At 38.0% G+C, this 18,698-nt stretch overlaps 1 protein-coding gene across 1 annotated transcript in view; it reads right to left on the bottom strand.

The window, feature by feature from the left end:
• Positions 1–18,698, bottom strand: part of LOC149311106 (DBH-like monooxygenase protein 1) — a 56,716-nt gene that overhangs the window by 12,376 nt on the left and 25,642 nt on the right. Inside the window, exons 5-7 of the mRNA XM_089529481.1 lie at positions 4,718–4,897; positions 2,596–2,698; positions 429–595 (exon numbers count right to left, since the gene is read on the bottom strand). Coding sequence (XP_089385607.1) covers positions 429–595; positions 2,596–2,698; positions 4,718–4,897 — 450 coding nt within the window. The remainder of the gene's footprint in view (positions 1–428; positions 596–2,595; positions 2,699–4,717; positions 4,898–18,698) is intronic.

Here is an 18,698-nt window from a genome sequence, read left to right as displayed (position 1 = left end):
AGGCCACATGGTAGCCATAAGCAGCATTTTTACTGTTCACCCTTTCTTTGTTCCTGCTCCCAGTTTTTAAAACTAAAGAATTTGATTTTCATCAGTTGATAATAAACAAGACCTTGCACACTTATAGGCTTGGGAGTTAACTGAATCTCAGAGTGTAACTTCAACTTTTTCTTCAATGGTTCTCACAGTGGATGACATGAGAAATTAAAGAAAAAGTGTACAGGGGCTTGTCCATGAAGCAAATTCTATAGAGATAAGTAAAATGAAAGGGCCAGTTATATGTGAAGTTCTACTACATGCCCCTATATTTGATCCAGGGCCTACTGTGATGCAAATACTCATTACTTCCTTCAGAAGGAAGCCGGTTAAATGAGCTTTCAGTTAATGCAGGGAATCATAATAAATTGCACAAAGCAGGAGACACATACTTCTTTCAGGCATTCCTGGGTGCAATGACCCTCTGATGTAAATTCAGGCATGCCTGGTGGGATGTTGTGGAAGAGGCTGACCCAAAGACCCGCTTCGATAACACCAGCATCGTATCTCCTTAAATCTGGAGTATAAAATAGCCTCAATCCAGAGTTATCTATCATGCCTGAAAACAAAAGAGCAACTGTCAACATCAGCTACAAACCAGCATACAATATCCTGTCGGTATTGAGCAGCATCTGGCAGTTGTGTGCGAGAAAAATAACAGAGGGGAGAAATTGTATTTAAGATGGGTTAAATGGGTTACAGAAACTGAGAAAGTTGTAAATAAAATATAGTCACAAGGGGATGGCTAAGCAGAGTTGGCTGATTTCTATACTATTCTAACCTGTACTGAGAAGTCGCACATGTTTATGCCCCTTCAAGGCATGGAGGGCAATTTTGTACCATAATACACATACAATTCTTATACAGTAGTTGTGGGTATTGTATACAATTTATCAATATTATTACATTTCAAATCAATTCTTTATTCGAAATTCCCTTTATCCATGATTCTGTGGGATGGATTTATACCCCTGTGGATTTATATACCAGGGCTGTATTTGTTTAAAGAAGCAGTGAACAGATACATAACTCTACAGCTAGAATTTCATTCAAATGTCCAGTCCAATGAGGCTCGTGTCTTTGGAGATTATCGCACTTCATTTTTTAACTGATCTGGGCATGGGCTGGGCACAGGCTTGAACAGGTGAAAATGGGTGTCATTACATAGCAAAACGCCACCGATGTCACCGGGAGACTACAAGCCATTTCCCAGCTGTGCTTAGCTTGCCAGTTCTGAAATACAGAAACTTTCTGTCCTTGCAAAATCGGCGGGCTAAGCACAGCTGGGAGATGGCTTGTAGTCTCCTGGTAGCATCAGCAACATTTTGCTGTGTGATAATATCCATTTTCAATCATTCAAGCTTGTTCTCAACCTGTGCCCACATTGGATGAAAAATGAAGTGCGATAATCTCTTTTGTTTGTATGTGACTTCAAGTCACCTGTTGACTTATGTCAACCCCATGAATTTCCTAGTGTTTTCTTACGCAAGTAATAGTCAGAGGTGGTTTTGCCAGTTCCTTCCTCTGAAATATAGGCTTACTCCCAGATAAATATACAGATACACACACTTGCAACCTAAACTGTACAGTGCTTTACAAAGTAAATACTAAAGTGGACATAATCTAATCATACAGTTTATATAGACTATATACAGTCATATAGTTGGTTCCTATAGGTTTGCCTATAGGATCTGAATAGGTCCAAATCTGTTCATTAATATTTATTCACATGTATGCATTTGTAGAATTATACCTCCAATACTACTGATCTAATTGTTAATAAGCTTTCCTGGACTGTGCCAGGTACAGAAGAAAGCAGTCAGTTTTACAACTTAATGAAGAAGGAACTGCAGTGTTTTTCCACTATGATGGTTTAACTAGGCAGACAGTAAGTTATAGATGGCTATCAGTTTGACCTTTAGCACTTCTCTCCCTCAGATAAAGAGGATCTCTTATATAATCTGTTATCTCTCATGGCTCTGGCAGCCCTTTTCCCCAATGGATAGGCCAACATGGGGAGGATATGTAAAGCCCTAGAATTTAAGGTGGACTTTTTATTTATAAATCCCAGACTTTACAAGATGATGTTTTAAACCAGTTAATTGTATTTTTCCCCATTTATGATACTGTGAGGTGCCTTTGAGGAGATATTGATCTCTTGGCTCCAGTATGTAAGAGACAAGCAGGCACCCAGTCCAGAATACAACCTCCACTTTCCCCTCATTACTCAATCTCCAGCTTTACTTTTAATATTCCCTATTTATTTGAGATGTGGTGCTGATGAAGAGTGCTGAGGATACCCTGGACAATCAAGAAAATAAATGGGTTCTAGAATGGATCCCAAAATGCTAAAATTACTTGTTGCTTCCTTTGAAAGTAAAATTAGTGAAGAACTTCATCCCCACTTTCTCCACAATAATCTGAGCAATGGCGTTTACACATTCTAGTCTGAAGAGTCTTCAGATCCAAGATTTTTATTAACATTATCACCCTCAGAAAATATGGAATGTCATCTTCTATTAACTGATTCTAAGAAGAATGAAGAATGAAGAAACATACCTTCTCTATATGATGGATTATCATAATGGACTTCCATAAGCACATACTGTGGGTCCAGTGCTGTCCCAATGGATAAGCCAACATGGGGAGGATATGTAAAGCCCTAGAATTTAAGGTACGGAAACATATGTAAACCAGAACTGACCTATTTTTCTAATGTTTAGTCCTAGTCTAGAGCATATCTTCATTAGTATGGTGATATGTCAGCCCTAGAAAACCACAGATCCACCAAGACTGACACATATCAGAAATTGCTACTGGAGCAGATATTCCCACAGTATTCCTGAACAGTGAAAACATTTCAGTTTATTAATCTAGATTTTTAAAGAGATAATATGGAGTAAAAAAGTCCAGTTCAATTTCATATTATTATTCCTAGCCATAACAAAACATTCAGAAAATGTATAAGAGTGAAAAATATGTTAGAAGCATATGCTTAAAATGAGACAGCAGAGGTATCACCAAAAAACATCCTTCCAGAAGTTTGAGATTGGCAAGATTTGTTCAGAGGGGCTTTGCCTTTGCTTCCTCTGAGGCTGAGAGAGTGTGACTTGCCCCGTGAGTTTCCATGGCCAGCAGAGATTCAGACACCCCAATCTCCAGATTTGTAGTCAGTGGTCAAACCACTACATCATGCTGGCTCTCCCAAACACCTCTTACTATGAAGAAATTCCTCATAATTAGTCAGAGTTTCTGTTGTTGTGTTTTGAATCCATTCTTCTGCACCCATCCCCCCAATAGCAAAAACCAGTTCACTTTATCTTCTGTCTGAGAGCCTTCAAATATTTAAAGAAAGTCTCTTTCAAGAGCAAATCTTGCCAAGAAAACCCAATGATGAGTTTGCCTTAAGTTGGAAACAACTTGAAGGCACACAAGAACAAGAACAAGCAAGTCTTTTAGAATTGCTTTTAATTTGATGGCTTTTCTAAATAGGATAATTTGTTTAATTGTGTTTTACTATTAGACCTTATCTAAAGCTGTGCCTAAGCCCACAATTTGGGAAAATTACTTTTAACCATGTTGTGAGTCATGGGAGGCTGGTGGAATATAGATTAAGAACATACAAACACAATTTTCACCAGTATACACATTTTTTCAACTGGATCAAAATTCATTGTTCTGTATACCAAGTTTTACTGTATGTATTAACCCTGAATTGGTAAGTTTTGTGTAATAATTAAAGTTCCAGTGATGCATTTACAAAGAGAAGCTCTGCATCTGAGGAAGTAGACTCAAAGGTGCTACAAGATCTCTCCACATACTGACTGTACAGACTAACATGGCTATATCTTTGAAAGACAAGCCCTGTATCCAATTTCAAATATAGTGCCTGGAGTCACTAGTACAGTGCTTCATGACAATACAGTCAGCTGAATAAAATCTAACATTATCCAAGATTTGAAAGCTCAAGATCTCTGTGCCATATACAGACAGTTGTCCCTCTGCTTTTGTAGCTTTGACTTTTGCAGCTTTGATTATTCACAAATTTCATTAATATGTTCTCTTTAGGAATCTCTAGGTCATCCAGTGAGATTGTATGGTCAACATCCACCAGAAGTCGCAGTGGAAGACACAGATATTTAAAAAGAACACTTTTCTAGATATTTATAGGTCCTCTAGCACAATTATATGGTCCATGTCTGGCAGATGCTGACCATAGAGTTGCTCAGGAGGACCTAGAGACTCCTAGAGAGATGTTCTCTCAGATTTTAAAAAAGTGTTTTTTATTTGTGGTTTTTCCATTTTCATGGGTGTTCTGTGCCCCTAACCCCAGCAAATTTAGAGGTCCCACTGTATTTTAGATGGGCCTTAGTCTTCACCTTGTTCAAGACAGATAACACCTGCCTTCTTCTGATACCAAATTCACCAATATGTAGAAACATTACCTACACGTTGCTATTAAAAGACATCTTCTTTGCTATACTTTCTCAAATGATAGCGTTAGCAATGGTGACAGGAAATGCAGAGGTGGAGGAATTGTCAAAAAGTCACCTGTTCCCCACCCCAATCAGCAGGTCACCTGTCCCATCACCCCAACGCATTTCATCTAATGCAATAAAAATCCCAGATCCAATCCATAGCATTAATTTGGGAAATCAGTTATAGCAAATATTAATCCTACCTCTCCTCCAATGGCCCAAGCAAAAATGACAGTTTCACAGGTGAGGAATGAATCTGGCATGTTTGGATGATAGCACTCATGTCCGTAATCCAATACACTATCATTGAGGCTGCTGCTACATTGATAAAGTAGAATGTGATGCACTATATTTTCATGGCCCTTCTGTATCAGTGGTTCAACCTGTTAATAAAATAAAAAGTTTATTAATTTAATCCTCTTAAATCTTAGCAAATTTAAAACATCTGCTTGATATCAGACACCAGCTAAAATACTGTATGTTAACTGCTTTCAACCATAGTCAAAATGTTTGAATGATTCAATAAAGATGCCTAACATAAAACAGCATATCCCTCCTAAACCAATACAATTAATTAAAACAGGTAGTAAAATGATTCCATTGAAACTAGCATGAGGAACCATGACATAAACAACAGGTTTTCAGAGGCTCAGGGGGATATCTCTAAAATACACTTGGGTGGTGGTATCATGTACTGTCATGGTCCCTGTCTTGTAGGGTTTTTGGCTGCTTCAAACTTTGGGAGGGATAAGTAAGTGTGCTTTCGTAAAGAGTACATGATTTGTATATAGGTTTAATCTCTGACATCTTGAGTTCAAAGGATCAGGTCGTATGTGATATGAAATACCATGGCCTCAGATTATGGAGAGCTGCTGACAACACAGTAGCCCCTCTGTTTTCACAAGGGATCCATTTTGGACACACACATGAACACACACACATGCCAAAATGGAAAATCGCTGATATTGGAGTTCCTATAGACTCCAATGGTGGCGTGCACCTATCTAACACCATTATTTTCTGGTACCAGAAATGCTTGCTTTGCAAAAAAAAAAAAAAAAGCACTCCAACTAGATTTTAAGTGCTGTTGATTTTATTTCAAAGTAGCATGAAGGATAGCTAGCTCTAAACTAGCTCTTTCTACTAAAGCAGAAATAAATATGAAAACTGTAATCATGGTACCCTAAAACCAATGGGAGTTTTGTAACTGATTTCTACAGTGTACCAAATGTAAACAAGAACTCTCCCACACACATATGAGAATCTTTAAAGGGTAAGAATCCCACAGAACTCAAAACTTCTAAGTAAAATAAGGAGGGATTCAGCAAAAAGGTTGTGGGAATGTTCTCCTTATCTCTGCTTGAAAAATGCAGTACTTGTCTAAACATGTGATGTACCCACCTGCCTCTCTAGGACACCAAGACCTGCTGTGCTTCTATTCACAACTTCAAAAAAACAATAACTTCCCCCTTCAAAGCAACAGGCCATCACCTAAATTAGCAATCCATATGCTCTCATTGTCAGTTTTATAAACACTGACATTATTTCCAACAAGTAGCCTTTTTGTTCATCTCTCCTACTGTTAAAAAAATGTGAAAATAGAAAATCTTCTAAAAACAAACAGTTTATGAATAACTCCATTCTGTCTTTCCAAATGCATTGTGTGGGAGGCTTTGTAGTTTAATAGAAAAGCAAAATTTGTAAACACTCATGATGACTCAGTGAGAATAATTCAATGAAGTGGGGAACCATTTATCTTCTTTATCCATTTATCCTCTTGACTTGGATCAAGGGGAAGAGAAAAAAGGAAAGTGCTGGTAGTTGGCAGTGACACTAAGGTTGGTGTCACCCGGTGCAGTAACTCATGGTGTGACCCTCCCATTGACCTCCTCCCATTTCACACCATACAGAATCCTTAGTAACGCTTTTTGCACTAATGTTACTCATAAATTGTAATTCCCATATACCACTGAATGTAAAGCTAATAGTTTTGACATAAACAACTAGCAAAATTAAAATTATACCTTCAAATTGTAATATGGTACACACAACAGTACACACAACCTAAATGTATTTACATATACATAGTGAAGATTTGTGATGTTTTAAAAGAAAATTTTAAAAGAATTAAAAAAAGTTTAAATTCAACAAAAATTTTAAAAATTTGAAATTTTAATTTTAAAAAATTCTGGGGCCTCTCCTTTCTCCTTCCACATAGCTTCACCCCACTCACACCATCTCTTAAAGCATTTTAAAGGGAAGCATATGAATGCCACAGTCTATTTCTGCCCAATGGCAGATGTTTGAAGACCGTTAGGGTGTCACCAGTTGCGATCCACACACCCCTAGTGATGCCACTTGTAGTTGGGGACTCATTGCTCATGGGTATAGAAGTACCTTTGTGTTAGCCTGACAAGATGAACTGGGAAGTGTGCTGCTACACATATCCACAATGTCACTGAGAACTTGCAAAAACTCATTAATAACACAGATCAGTAGCCTTTTCTCCTGATTCATGTGAATACATGGCCAAGAACAGCTTTAAGCAGATCACCTCTGCCTATGAAACTCTGGCCAGGAAGCTGAAGGGGTCTGAGGCCCATTGCATTCTTGCAAACAAGCTTGTAAAATGTGGGCTAGACAACATAACTGTTACATGGATTTGTAATTGGCTGACCAGCTGAACCCAAAGGGTGCTCAACAATGGCTCCTTTTCATCCTGGAGAGAAGTGACCAGTGGGGTCCCACAGGGCTCTGTCCTGGGCCCAGTGCTATTCAACATCTTTATCAATAACTTGGATGACAGAATTGGGGGCATACTTATCAAATTTGCAGATGACACCAAACTAGGAGGAGTAGCTAATACCCCAGAGGACAGGATCAAAATTCAAAATGATCTTAAAAGGTTAGAAAGCTGGGCCATAGCTAACAAAATGAATTTCAACATGGAGAAATGTAAGGTACTGCACTTAGAGCGGAAAAATGAAATGCAGATATAGGATGGCCAGGCGACACCTGGCTGAATGAAACTACGTGTGAAAGGGATCTAGGAGTCCAAGTAGACCAAAAGCTGAACATGAGTCAACAATGCGATGCGGCAGCTGAAAAGGCCAATGTAATTTTAGGCTGCATAAATAGGAGTATAGTGTCTAGATCAAGGGAAGTAAGAGTGCCACTCTATTCTGCTCTGGTTAGGCCCCACCTGGAATATCGTGTCCAATTCTGGGCACAACAATTTAAAAAGGATGTGGAAAAACTGGAGTATGTCCAAAGGAGGGCGACTAAAATGGTGAAGGGTCTGGAAACCATGCCCTATGAGAAACGACTTAGGGAGCTGGGGATGTTTAACCTGGAGAAAAGAAGGTTAAGAAGTGATATGATAGCCCTGTTTAAATATTTGAAGGGATGTCATATTGAGGAGGGAGCAAGCTTGTTTCCTGGACCCGGAGCAATGGATGCAAGCTAAAGGAAAAGAGATTCCACCTCAACATTAGGAGGAACTTCCTGACAGTAAGGGCTGATCGACAATGGAACACTTTTCCTCTGAGGGTAGTAGAGTCTCCTTCCTTAGAGGTCTTCAAACCGAGGCTGGATGGCCATCTGTCGGGAATGCTTTGATTTAGATTTCCTGCATAGCAGGGCGTTGGACTGGATGGTCTTTGCGGTCTCTTCCAACTCTATGATTCTATGTGCATAAAAACAGAGTAATAAATAAATGCAACACTGTGGTAGGAAGTTACTACAGGTCACCAAACCAAGAAGTGATGGGAAATGGATTATGTGGTTCAGAAACAAATCTAATTTCAATTATCCTAATATCTGCTGGAGGACTAATTCTGCAAAGCATAGGCTCTCCAAGAAGTTCCTGATGTGCTTTGCAGATAAATTCTTATTTCAAAAGGTAGAGGTTTGGCAATCCTAAATTTGATGCTAACCAATAGGGAAGAGTTGGTCACTGGAATCAAAGCAGTCAGTACTTTAGGGGAAAATGACTATATAATGCCATTATATGTGAGAAATCGTGGAAAAGAGTTGAGGTGCCAAAGGACTGGAGAAGGGAAAATATTGTTGTCTCTCTCTTTAAAAAAAAAAGTAAAAAGGAAGACCTAGGAAACTATAGAGCAATCAGCCTAACCTCATTGTCAGAAAAAATATTAGAATGGACTATACAGGAGTCTGTATCTTGATGACAATACAGTGATCAATAGCAGCCAGCATGTGTTTGTCAAGGACAAATCCTGCCAAACTAATCTTATATCTTTTTCAATCAGGTCACTAATTTGTTAGATGGTGGGAATGCTGTGGATGTCATTAATCTGCAAAGCATTTGATAAGGTCCCCCATAATGTTTTGATTAGCAAACTGATTAAATGTGGAATACATGGGAACACTGTCAGATGGATCCATAATTGGTTGTGAAACTGTGCTCAAAAAATGGTCAAAAGTGCTTCAAATAGGAAAGCGGTCACAAGTGGAGTGCCTCAGGATTCTATCCTAGGGACATTCCTCTTCAACATTTTCAACAATGATTTAAATGACAGGTAGAGAGAGTCCATATCAAATTTGCAGCAGACACATAACTGAGAGGGGTGGCTAACACATTGGAAGACAGGAACAGAATTCCAAGGATCTAGATAAACTAGAGAATTGGACAGAAATTAATAAAATGAAATGCAGCAGAGACAAATGCAAATTTCTACATATAGGCCACAAGAACTAAATACACAAGTATAGGATGGGAGATCCATGGCTCAGCAGTGCTTTGAAAAGGATCTTGGGATTATTGTTGATAATAAACTGAACAAGAGCCAGCAGTGTGAAGCTGCAGCAAAGAAGGCAAATAATATTTTAGCTTGCATTAATAAGAGCATAGTTTCAAAGCCAACGGAAAGTAATAGTCCGGCTATATTCTGCACTGGTCAAGCCTCATTTGGAATACTGGGTTCAGTTCTAGATGCTTCATTTTAAGAAGAAAATTGTCAAGCTGAATCAGGTTCAGAGAAGGGCAATGGGGTGTGGAGAACAAAACATATGAGGAAAGTTTTTTGTGGGTTTTTTAGGCTATGAAGCCATATTCTAGAAGAGTTTATTCCTAACGTTTTGTCAGCAGCTGTGGCTGGTATCTTCAGAGAAAGCTGGAATGGAAGGCAAAACTTCACGAATAAACTCTTCGAGAACAATGCCTCATAGCCTGAAAAACCCACAAAAAATTATGGATGCCAGCCATGAAAGCCTTCGACTTCACATATGAGGAAAGATTGATGGAGCTGGGCATGTTAAGCTTGGTGGACAGAAGACTGCAGGATGCCATGATTGTATCTCGAGGGCTGTGACAGAGAGAGGGGGCCTGCTCTCTGTTTACCCAGAGGTTAGGATCAGGTTTAATGGTTTGAAGTTACAGAAAAATGGATTTTAACTGAACATGAGAAGGAATTTCTTAATAGTAATAGTGGTTCAGCAATGGAACCAATTGCCTAAAGAGGTGATGAGGTCCCCTTCGTTGGACATCTTCCAAAAGAGACTGGACATCTACCTGCTGGGAGGCTTTAGCTGAAGATCCTGCATAAAAGCCAGGGTATTTTAAGCAGAGATTACCAATAACATTAATACACATTGGACCTAAATGAGTTACTCTTCAGGAAATATCTTCTCTGGCAGCAACATTACAGGGCCTAAAAATATCACCCACAACGTAAGGGATGCTTTTCCTTGATCATCATCTATTGTTATATATATCATTTTCTGTCAACCTCCAGCACTCTATATTGGACATCTTAGAGGGGATGGATCATGAGAGATTATTATTTGAATGAAAAGCATGTTAAAGCCTTTACCCCATTCACAGACGAGGTGCCCATGTCAGGAAGATGAATTTGAAAGAACCAAATCACAAGCAGAAAAAAAAAAAGTTTAGAATCCTCAAGGGGAGGAATATTTATGAAGGAAATACATTCTTGGATAGCAACAGTGTGACCCTTTCTAAACTAATCTAAAAGAGAAAAGAGCGTGTGGGATGCACGTTCCCCCTTGTTATCCCTCATTAAAGAGTAGATGGGAAGAGAAGCAGAGGGGGTTCAACCTGGGCCAATTCCTTTTCTTTTACAACAGCGGACAGTCATATAATTAACCTTGACTGAAACAGAAATTGTTATTTTCCCAAACACTTTTGGGATAGCTGGCTGACAGAGGAAGGGAAAGCATGCAGGAAAGGAAGAGAACAGATCCTAATCCCTCTTTGCCTAAGCCATCTTACCACTAGTGGACACGAGAGTAGCAAGAACAAGTGCAGAAGCTGCTGTTTCTTCCAACAGGACAAACAGGACTAGTCTCTATAAAAGATGATATATGAACACAAATCTGAAATTAGAAATGGAAATACCACCTATAGGACACTTCACCTTGCTCAGTATTCAGTTTCAGACCTCCAAACAATAATTCTTGATTTAAAATAAATAAAGGAAAACTGGAAACAGAAATAACCGAATTTGGATATATCCACAAATTCTACTCTATTAGTAACAGTTTGAGGAGACACAGAGATTTCTTGGCACACTATACATATTAAAAGCTATATGTTTTTATTGCTACACATTTAACAAAAAGATTCTCCTCTTACCTGCTTTGTAGCAGTATTCTCTTTTCTATACCTATACCAATGCCCTGGACAAACACTTTTCTCCACAATGCTTGTGTTCCCCTGGTTATCTATGCTTTTATGCAAAAACTGACTCCTTCCCTTAGTTTGTTAAATGCTCTTTATGACCACTGTTGAGACATACTTTGTCACCATATCACAGCAGCAAAGTGATTTGCATGTCAACAACAACAGTTTTTATAGGGAGTTCATGAAAGCTTATGTTTTAATATATCAGTTTTAAAGGTACTGCAAGAGTCCTTCCCCCATCCATTTCCTTCTTATACTAAAAGAAATTAACATGGTTATTTCATTGTTTACAAAACTGTGGTTTCAGCATTACATCAGGTTATCAAATGAGACTATTAAGGCAAAACCTGATTTGCAAACAGAGATTAAACTGTAATTTTCTAGTGTTAATGTCAAGGGAAACTAAGGGTTAAAACAAAAGACAACTCCCATGTGCCACACTCACACATCACTTCCTGTCATCATTTGGTTCTAGCATATGGTGAAAATAAAATACATATTGGAGAGAAAAGTCGACCTTCACATAGTTCGGGAAGGGGAGATTGGTGTGATTTTTCAGATCATTAAAATGTTTATATAGAAATTGCAGGGCTCAGAGGGCTTCAGGAGACTGGCTGGGGCTCACAAAAGTATGGTTGGGGCAAGCCTGCAGCTTACATGTTGCATTTTACCTACTCTTGGTTTAAATAAACCACTGTATTGTTAAATCAGGCACACAAGGGAATGAAGGAAGGAAGGACTCCTTCTTGACCTCATCTTATTGGACCAAGACTTTTATATCTGTATTAGGGCAGTAAGGCACGAGATCATTAAAGTAAGTTTTAACGCACTGTTTTATGTCCCACTGTGTGAGAGAATGCCATATATATACATGCAGTTCCCTCGTAATCTTCACATGAGGATTCAACCCTAGGTAAAGGCTAGAAGTAAAGGTAGGAAGTAGTGGAATGACAGCTGTGGGAATTGGTTTAATGCCGTCTTTCTTACAAGACTCCCCAGTGTCTTTAAAAAACAACAACAAAATACAGGATTAATCCACACTTTCTGCCTGTATGCACAAGATCAGAGAGAAAGATTTTGCCAGTAACGTTTCCTTATGACCTGCCAGAGCCCACTGGACTTTATGTACTACATGCCAAAGTTTGCAAAGGTGATTTTATTTATTTATTTATTTTTAAAAATACAGCTCCAAGCCCCACTCAAAATATATAAAATCAACAGTTGGAATCTGACAACATTGGCATTGTAACTCCAGCCACTCTGAACTGATTTTGCTCCATTAACTGATCCCTTTAATCTTCATATCTATATCTTGATCTTCATACCCATATCTTATTTAAATGAGTATTCAGCTAGCAGTCTGTGGACACTCTCTTCCATCTGCCAAGCCCAGTCAATAATGATGGTGTTGTTTCTGGCTTATCGTGGCCTACACCCAAGTTAGGATTTTGCTGGCAATATGGTGTGACTGGTACAACCTGGGAGCCAGTGGCATCACTAGGGCTGGTATCTCCTCAGTGTGGTAACTCATGGTGTCACCCCCATAGCCTCCCCCATGGTGATGGGGGCAGCCATCATGGGACTTGGGGAGTCCACTCAGAGAAGCTCCCTTGCAAGCAATGGCGGGTGCTGGTGGGACAAAAGCAGTGGAAGCCAGTTTAGAGGCACCTCAGCACCCACCACTGGTCCTTAGGATCAGGATGAGGCTTCTTTGTGGCTCGAGGCTTGATGCCATCTCCGCAGCAGTGCTCCTCCTCTGATGGCGTCACCCAGTGTGATGCACACCCCTTACACAAACCCATGCACCACTGCTAGGGGTCCATTCATAATACGTAATTAAAGTGTTTTTGTTTCACTTTAATTGTCATAGTTCCATCCAAAGGGATCGTGGAACTGGTAGTTTGGTGACACATTAAAACACTCAGGATAAGAATTCTAAATGTCCTTCCCAAATGGAAAATCCAAGAATAGGACCGAACTATAGTAATTAAAGTGGAATAAAAGCACTATAATTCTTTAGTGTGAATGAACTGCAGGTCTTAACTGTTAATCCTTACATTATCAGTGCCTTTATTGTTGCTATTATTACGTATTTGTGTATGTCTTGTGCTTTTACATTTTGTTGCATGCCTTGGGACAGCTTCTTGAAAAAGGCAGCTTATATATCTTTTACATAAATGAATTGAATTATCTTGTGTACTTCTAGAAAATATTAGCAAAAGTATCTAATCTAAATAGGCTGGCCAAATCACATACAATGAATGCTAGTGAGCAATATAGCAGTCGATGTTTGCTAACTTGATGAAATGTTTTTTCCTCAGAAAAGCTTTTGAGCATATTTACTTTTGTAATAGCCATGTTTTCATTTTTAAGTCATGGTAGTTTAGACACTGAGTAAATTAACTCACTTTTCAGGGAGAAACCACCAAAATTCCTAGTATTTACAGTACTTTACTATAGGCAAAAGAGACTAGCCAACAGGAAAATCAATTTCTGGAAGGAGGAGGAGGAGGAGGAGGAGGAGGAGGAGGAGGAGGAGGAATAATAATAATAATAATAATAATAATAATAATAATAATAATAATAATAATAATCTAGAAGCTTTTATGAACTTAATACACCACAGACAGTCTGGCAGGTATAAAGAGTGATTCTGTAATGAGAGCAATAAATAATGGCAACTATAAATGAGAAAAGTCAAACAATATTTTGTAACAGCAGCAAACATCTAATCCAGCAGTGAATACTTGTGTTGAAGAAAAAAAAATCAGGAAACAGAAAGTTGAATAGGGAGGTGGGAAATGAATGGATGTGCAAAGCAATATATCTTAAAATGGGGGGGGGGGGGTAGTAATGGAATTGGTAAGTATATGGGAAAAATGAAGAGGCATATCCATTTCCCCATCTGCAGTCTGAAATGGATACTATGAACAGATCAACTCTCAGGGCCAAATGAAGGTCTCCCACTGTTCTTTCCTAGGGCAAGGAAAGGCCAAAAATGTGTAGCTTAACATCTATATTTCAGACAGCACAAAACAATTAGTTAAGGGCCCCAGAAATAGTTAGAAATGTGTTTTGGATAAAGCTACACAACTATGTTTGAGACACAGGAACCTAACTGACCCATGACAGCTGAAGAGCTCATCTTTACAGAGAATTGAAGTTCATTGGGTCATCATGGATACAACTGTGGTGAGCCATTCACACAGGAAATCATGCAAACTGAGTGCCATTTTATGAGACAATTTCTTAAAGTTGGGAGGAAAAGACTTGACTGTCTCCTAAAGTTCACAGCTCAACAAAGCATGTGATGAAAGCTGATCTACAACGTCTGAATCAGAAATAAAATAAATTGTGACAAAATTCCATAATGACTATAGTGCTTATGGAAACCTAAAATATAAGTAGAAGGTGTTTTTTCTGTTTACCAAGTCATTTTTCCTTGTATCTATTCCAATACTTATATTTAATATCAACACTTGAAGTAATAATACTTTCATTGATAATTAAGTTCATTGCAAATTTGATATTACAAATCTTGTGAGCCACATAAAATGTGAGGTATTTGATAATCACTGAACCTTTTTACTTTCATGATCCACAGTAATAACCCTGGGTGAAAAAAACAAGCCTTTTAATAAAATAACAATAAGCAGCTGTGGGCAAGTCCACATAGGGATCACCAAACATAGTGGTCAAACACAAATCAAAGAACATGAGAGACACTGCAGACTGGGTGAGTCAGAAAAATCAGCAGTAGCAGAACATGTTATAAACCAACCTGGGCATAAAATGCTATTTGAAAACACTGAAATTCTGGACCAAGCCAACAACTATCAGGTCAAAATGTACAGGGAAGCCATTGAAATGCATAAACACTGGGACAAGAAGAACAACAAAAATCTATGGATGTCACCGTGAAAGTCTTTGACTTCACAAGTATTGCTTGTTCTTATTAAGTAATTAAACGTTTTGAAAAGTGTAATTAGAGTCCATGGAGACCATTCATGACAGGTTATGACTCCTGAAAAGATATATGAGCATAACAACCTGTAATAAGAGCAGACTTATGCTAGCATCTTAGATCTGTCATGGCAAACAGTCCAGGCAAGCAAAAATGTCCCTTCAGCCTCTCCCCATGAGGCTCTTGCAAAATAAATCAGGCTGCTATATTTCTAACACTTTCAAAAGATTTACAATAACAGGGACTCAGAAGGGATGGGCAAATCTGCAGTTTCAAGTTCTCTCCATTTCTCATTTTTCCAGTTTGAGCTTTTTTCTCATCCTGGTACTGCACTAATTTGTCTTTTCAAAAAATGGCTAAGGGCCAAAACAGACAGCCCTGAAGAGGTGGCTTGAAGCTGCCCCTTCCAAAAAAGGACTGGGCTGTGGTGAGCACACACCTTAGCCCTAGTCTGCCTTATAGCCAGTGCTGCACTTCAGTGTGAGTAGCAAGAGTCTAATGCCCACTACCAAAAATGGAGTGACTCCATTGATGAGACACAGGGGAGAGCCCTCCAAGAAACTATTGTTTTGCTACAGCATCTTTGTACTAACATATTTTGCACCCTAAGAAGTACCAAGAGTTTCTGAAAGAACCTGATTTGTGGAACCATTTTAATTTGCTTTACATCTTACCTTGGGGACTGAAACAACATTTACTGAACAATCTAGACTAGATCTAGGCATGTGACATGCATCCTTGTTGGTCCTAATAGCACTCTCTGCAGCTTTTCAAACTATTAGGAGTCCTACCCAAAATATAAACTCAATATTTAATGGTATTTAGACATTATTTTAAAAACTTATTGTTTCAGTAGGCCATTGGTTGAATTAATATTTTATTCCCTTCTGATTTACTCCTAAAACAGTCAAAGTGATGTACAAAAGCAAAACATAAAATAATCATGTAATTAAATATTAATACAAATAAGAAACAGCAGAATTCAGTAAATGAAATCCAAATACTATGTTATATTGTTTTTCCTTATTTTAACATTTGATGTTTGGATGCCTTGGTTGTTTTAGAAATAAAACAGAGAGGCAAGAAGTATATCCAAACTAATTTATTAGTGCAAATGTCTATGAGAACCATGCTTACACTAAGAATAGTGGAACTTTGGTCTCTCTAAAACCTTCATCAGGTCATCTTTCAGTCATTAATCTTTCCCCATATGTTCATACTCACCTCCTATCTTGTATGACCTCCACTACCCACAAATTCCACCTTTTCACAACTTCACTGGTGAGGATTGGCAAAAAATGTAAAGGCCCAGGAGGAAAAAAAAAGAAAATTTCAGGGGGAGAAGTCAACCCCTTTTATTCTGAAGCCTTTTTTCTTGAAAAAAATTCAGAAATAATAATAAAAAAAAAACTCTTGGCTTATGGAAAGTTCATTTTGCAGTTAGGAATGCTATGTTTAAAGTAAGTTCTCCAAAAATTTACTCCCCCCACCACAAATTATTTCTGATAGATATAATTAAGAGAAATAAAACAACATACTCTCTACGTAAAACAACATACACTATTTGGCCATTGAAATTCCTGGTTTTGGTATCCTTTTTTTTTTCAATTCCTTCTATAGGCAAGAACACACTGTATCTGTTTGTCATTATAGTAGACTAGAGGAGACCAAATAATTTTCTCTGATTTACTAATGCTTTGTATTGATTTTTGCCTGCTCCAAAAGGAGTGGCAAAATCAAAGAGATTACTTACAGTTCATAACTTAGAAGTTCAGTTTGTAAAATAAAACTAAAAATTTAAAAGGGAAATTCCATTTGTAAATCTTATTTGAACAAAATATACTTTTAATATACCAAACATGATAATTTCATACCAAACATAATTATACAATGGTATTATATGTGTACAATTCATTTTATGTTCCTGAAATAATAATGCACTATGCAATCTGTAAAGGATGATAATATTATTTTATTTTTCATTCCCCCCCAAACCTTTTTTTTTTTTTGGGGGGGGGGGGTCTGGGAAAAACAGAGGAAAATTTCCCCCCAAAAAACTTCAGAATTTCCAGAAATGTTACATCTTTTCTTATGATTCCTGGATCATGGCTGCTTCTGACAAATAGTCAATGAGATAAGGTCACTTTACAGATAATTTCTCAGGTTTCTTGGAAACTGAATGCCATTGTTGTTACAGATCTAAAGAAAGAGCTTCTAAAGTAGAGGTACTTACAATACGAGGAATTTCCATTCCAAAAACTTTGCAAATGGGAATTAAACAACTATATGTTGTTTGTATAAGTTGAATTTTTTTTTAAAAAAAAAAGCAGAATTGATTACTAGTCATTAGTACAAAATATTCTTAAGACAGCCACCTGTAAGCGATTTTCTGTGTTGTTACCAACTGTATGGTTTTACAGATGAAGTGAGCAGTCTAAATACAAATAAATAGTCTTGTAAGTTTAATAGGCACTGCCAAACACTACAATTATGAGACAATCTTAGATCAAAGGAACCATAGCATGATGTTTCATGATATGAAGCTGAGAATTTTACAGAGAAACTTTATTTTATGGAAAGTACTTTGCACAGGTAGCACACACCCAGAATACAAAAACTACTTGTTGCTTCTCTCCCTTACAGAAAAAAATGTGATGCAATTTGCATCAAGCAAAAGGACAAGTAAGTCATGGAATAATAAGCAGCTACTGTCTATCTCTGAAGATAAGAAACAGTGCCCCCATTAAGTATCAAATGCTGTGGTTGCCTCTTAGGCTTTCGATCAATCATTTGCTTGAACTGGAGCCTCTTTGTGTTTTTCACACTGTGGGTTTTGGCACTACAAATACGTTCCTATGTCAAAAAGCTTAGTTACCCATGGCAACAAGATTTTAAGGGACTCTACTTTTAATGAGAGGCGACTATGAATCTAAAAATTATGTTTAAATAGCATCTGCCAGCCTGTTTCAGGGCAGATAAAGTATTTTGGCAAGTTGTTCTTGGCTTTAATAAAAGGCGCAGAACCTCACACCACATGCCATTCTGTGCCTATCTGCCTTTATCGACTGAAGGTTTTGTATGTCACCATACTTTACAGGACAGCTTGCAAAGCAAATATATATATATGCAATAAAAGAGGTCAGCACTACAACATATAAAAACAGCATGAAAATAATGAGCAACGATAATAGCTTGTGGCTAGTGAGATGAGACAAACAGTCTTGGATGTGTAATATGCAGGTAAGATAGCATGAATTCTGTAACTCATTTACTCCAGCAGTGAATAGTAAGAGATTCTAATACTTAATTATCCCAGCCTTAAAGAATAAGCTGTGGATGAATTATGAGGGATGGTCAACTGTTGAGGCAAACTGATAGTTTAGGTTCAGCCTTGATCATCCTTGCCAAACATTATCACCAGTGCTCTGACCTCCCTGCAGCACCATTTTCTATTTTTTTTGGGGGGGGGGGGAGGGTGGGGAGAGATATTATGTCTATGGCTAGTTTCAAGTCCCAGCTGGTTCCCCTGAAATAAAGGGTGTACAACTCAACAGAC

Source organism: Sceloporus occidentalis, unplaced genomic scaffold (genome assembly GCF_023333645.1).
Source record: "Sceloporus occidentalis isolate IW3139 unplaced genomic scaffold, rSceOcc1.0.p SCAF_6, whole genome shotgun sequence".
Taxonomy (NCBI): Eukaryota; Metazoa; Chordata; class Lepidosauria; order Squamata; family Phrynosomatidae; genus Sceloporus; species Sceloporus occidentalis.
The sequence above is the reverse complement of the archived record's forward strand: the minus strand, read 5'-3'. Positions and strand labels throughout refer to the sequence as shown.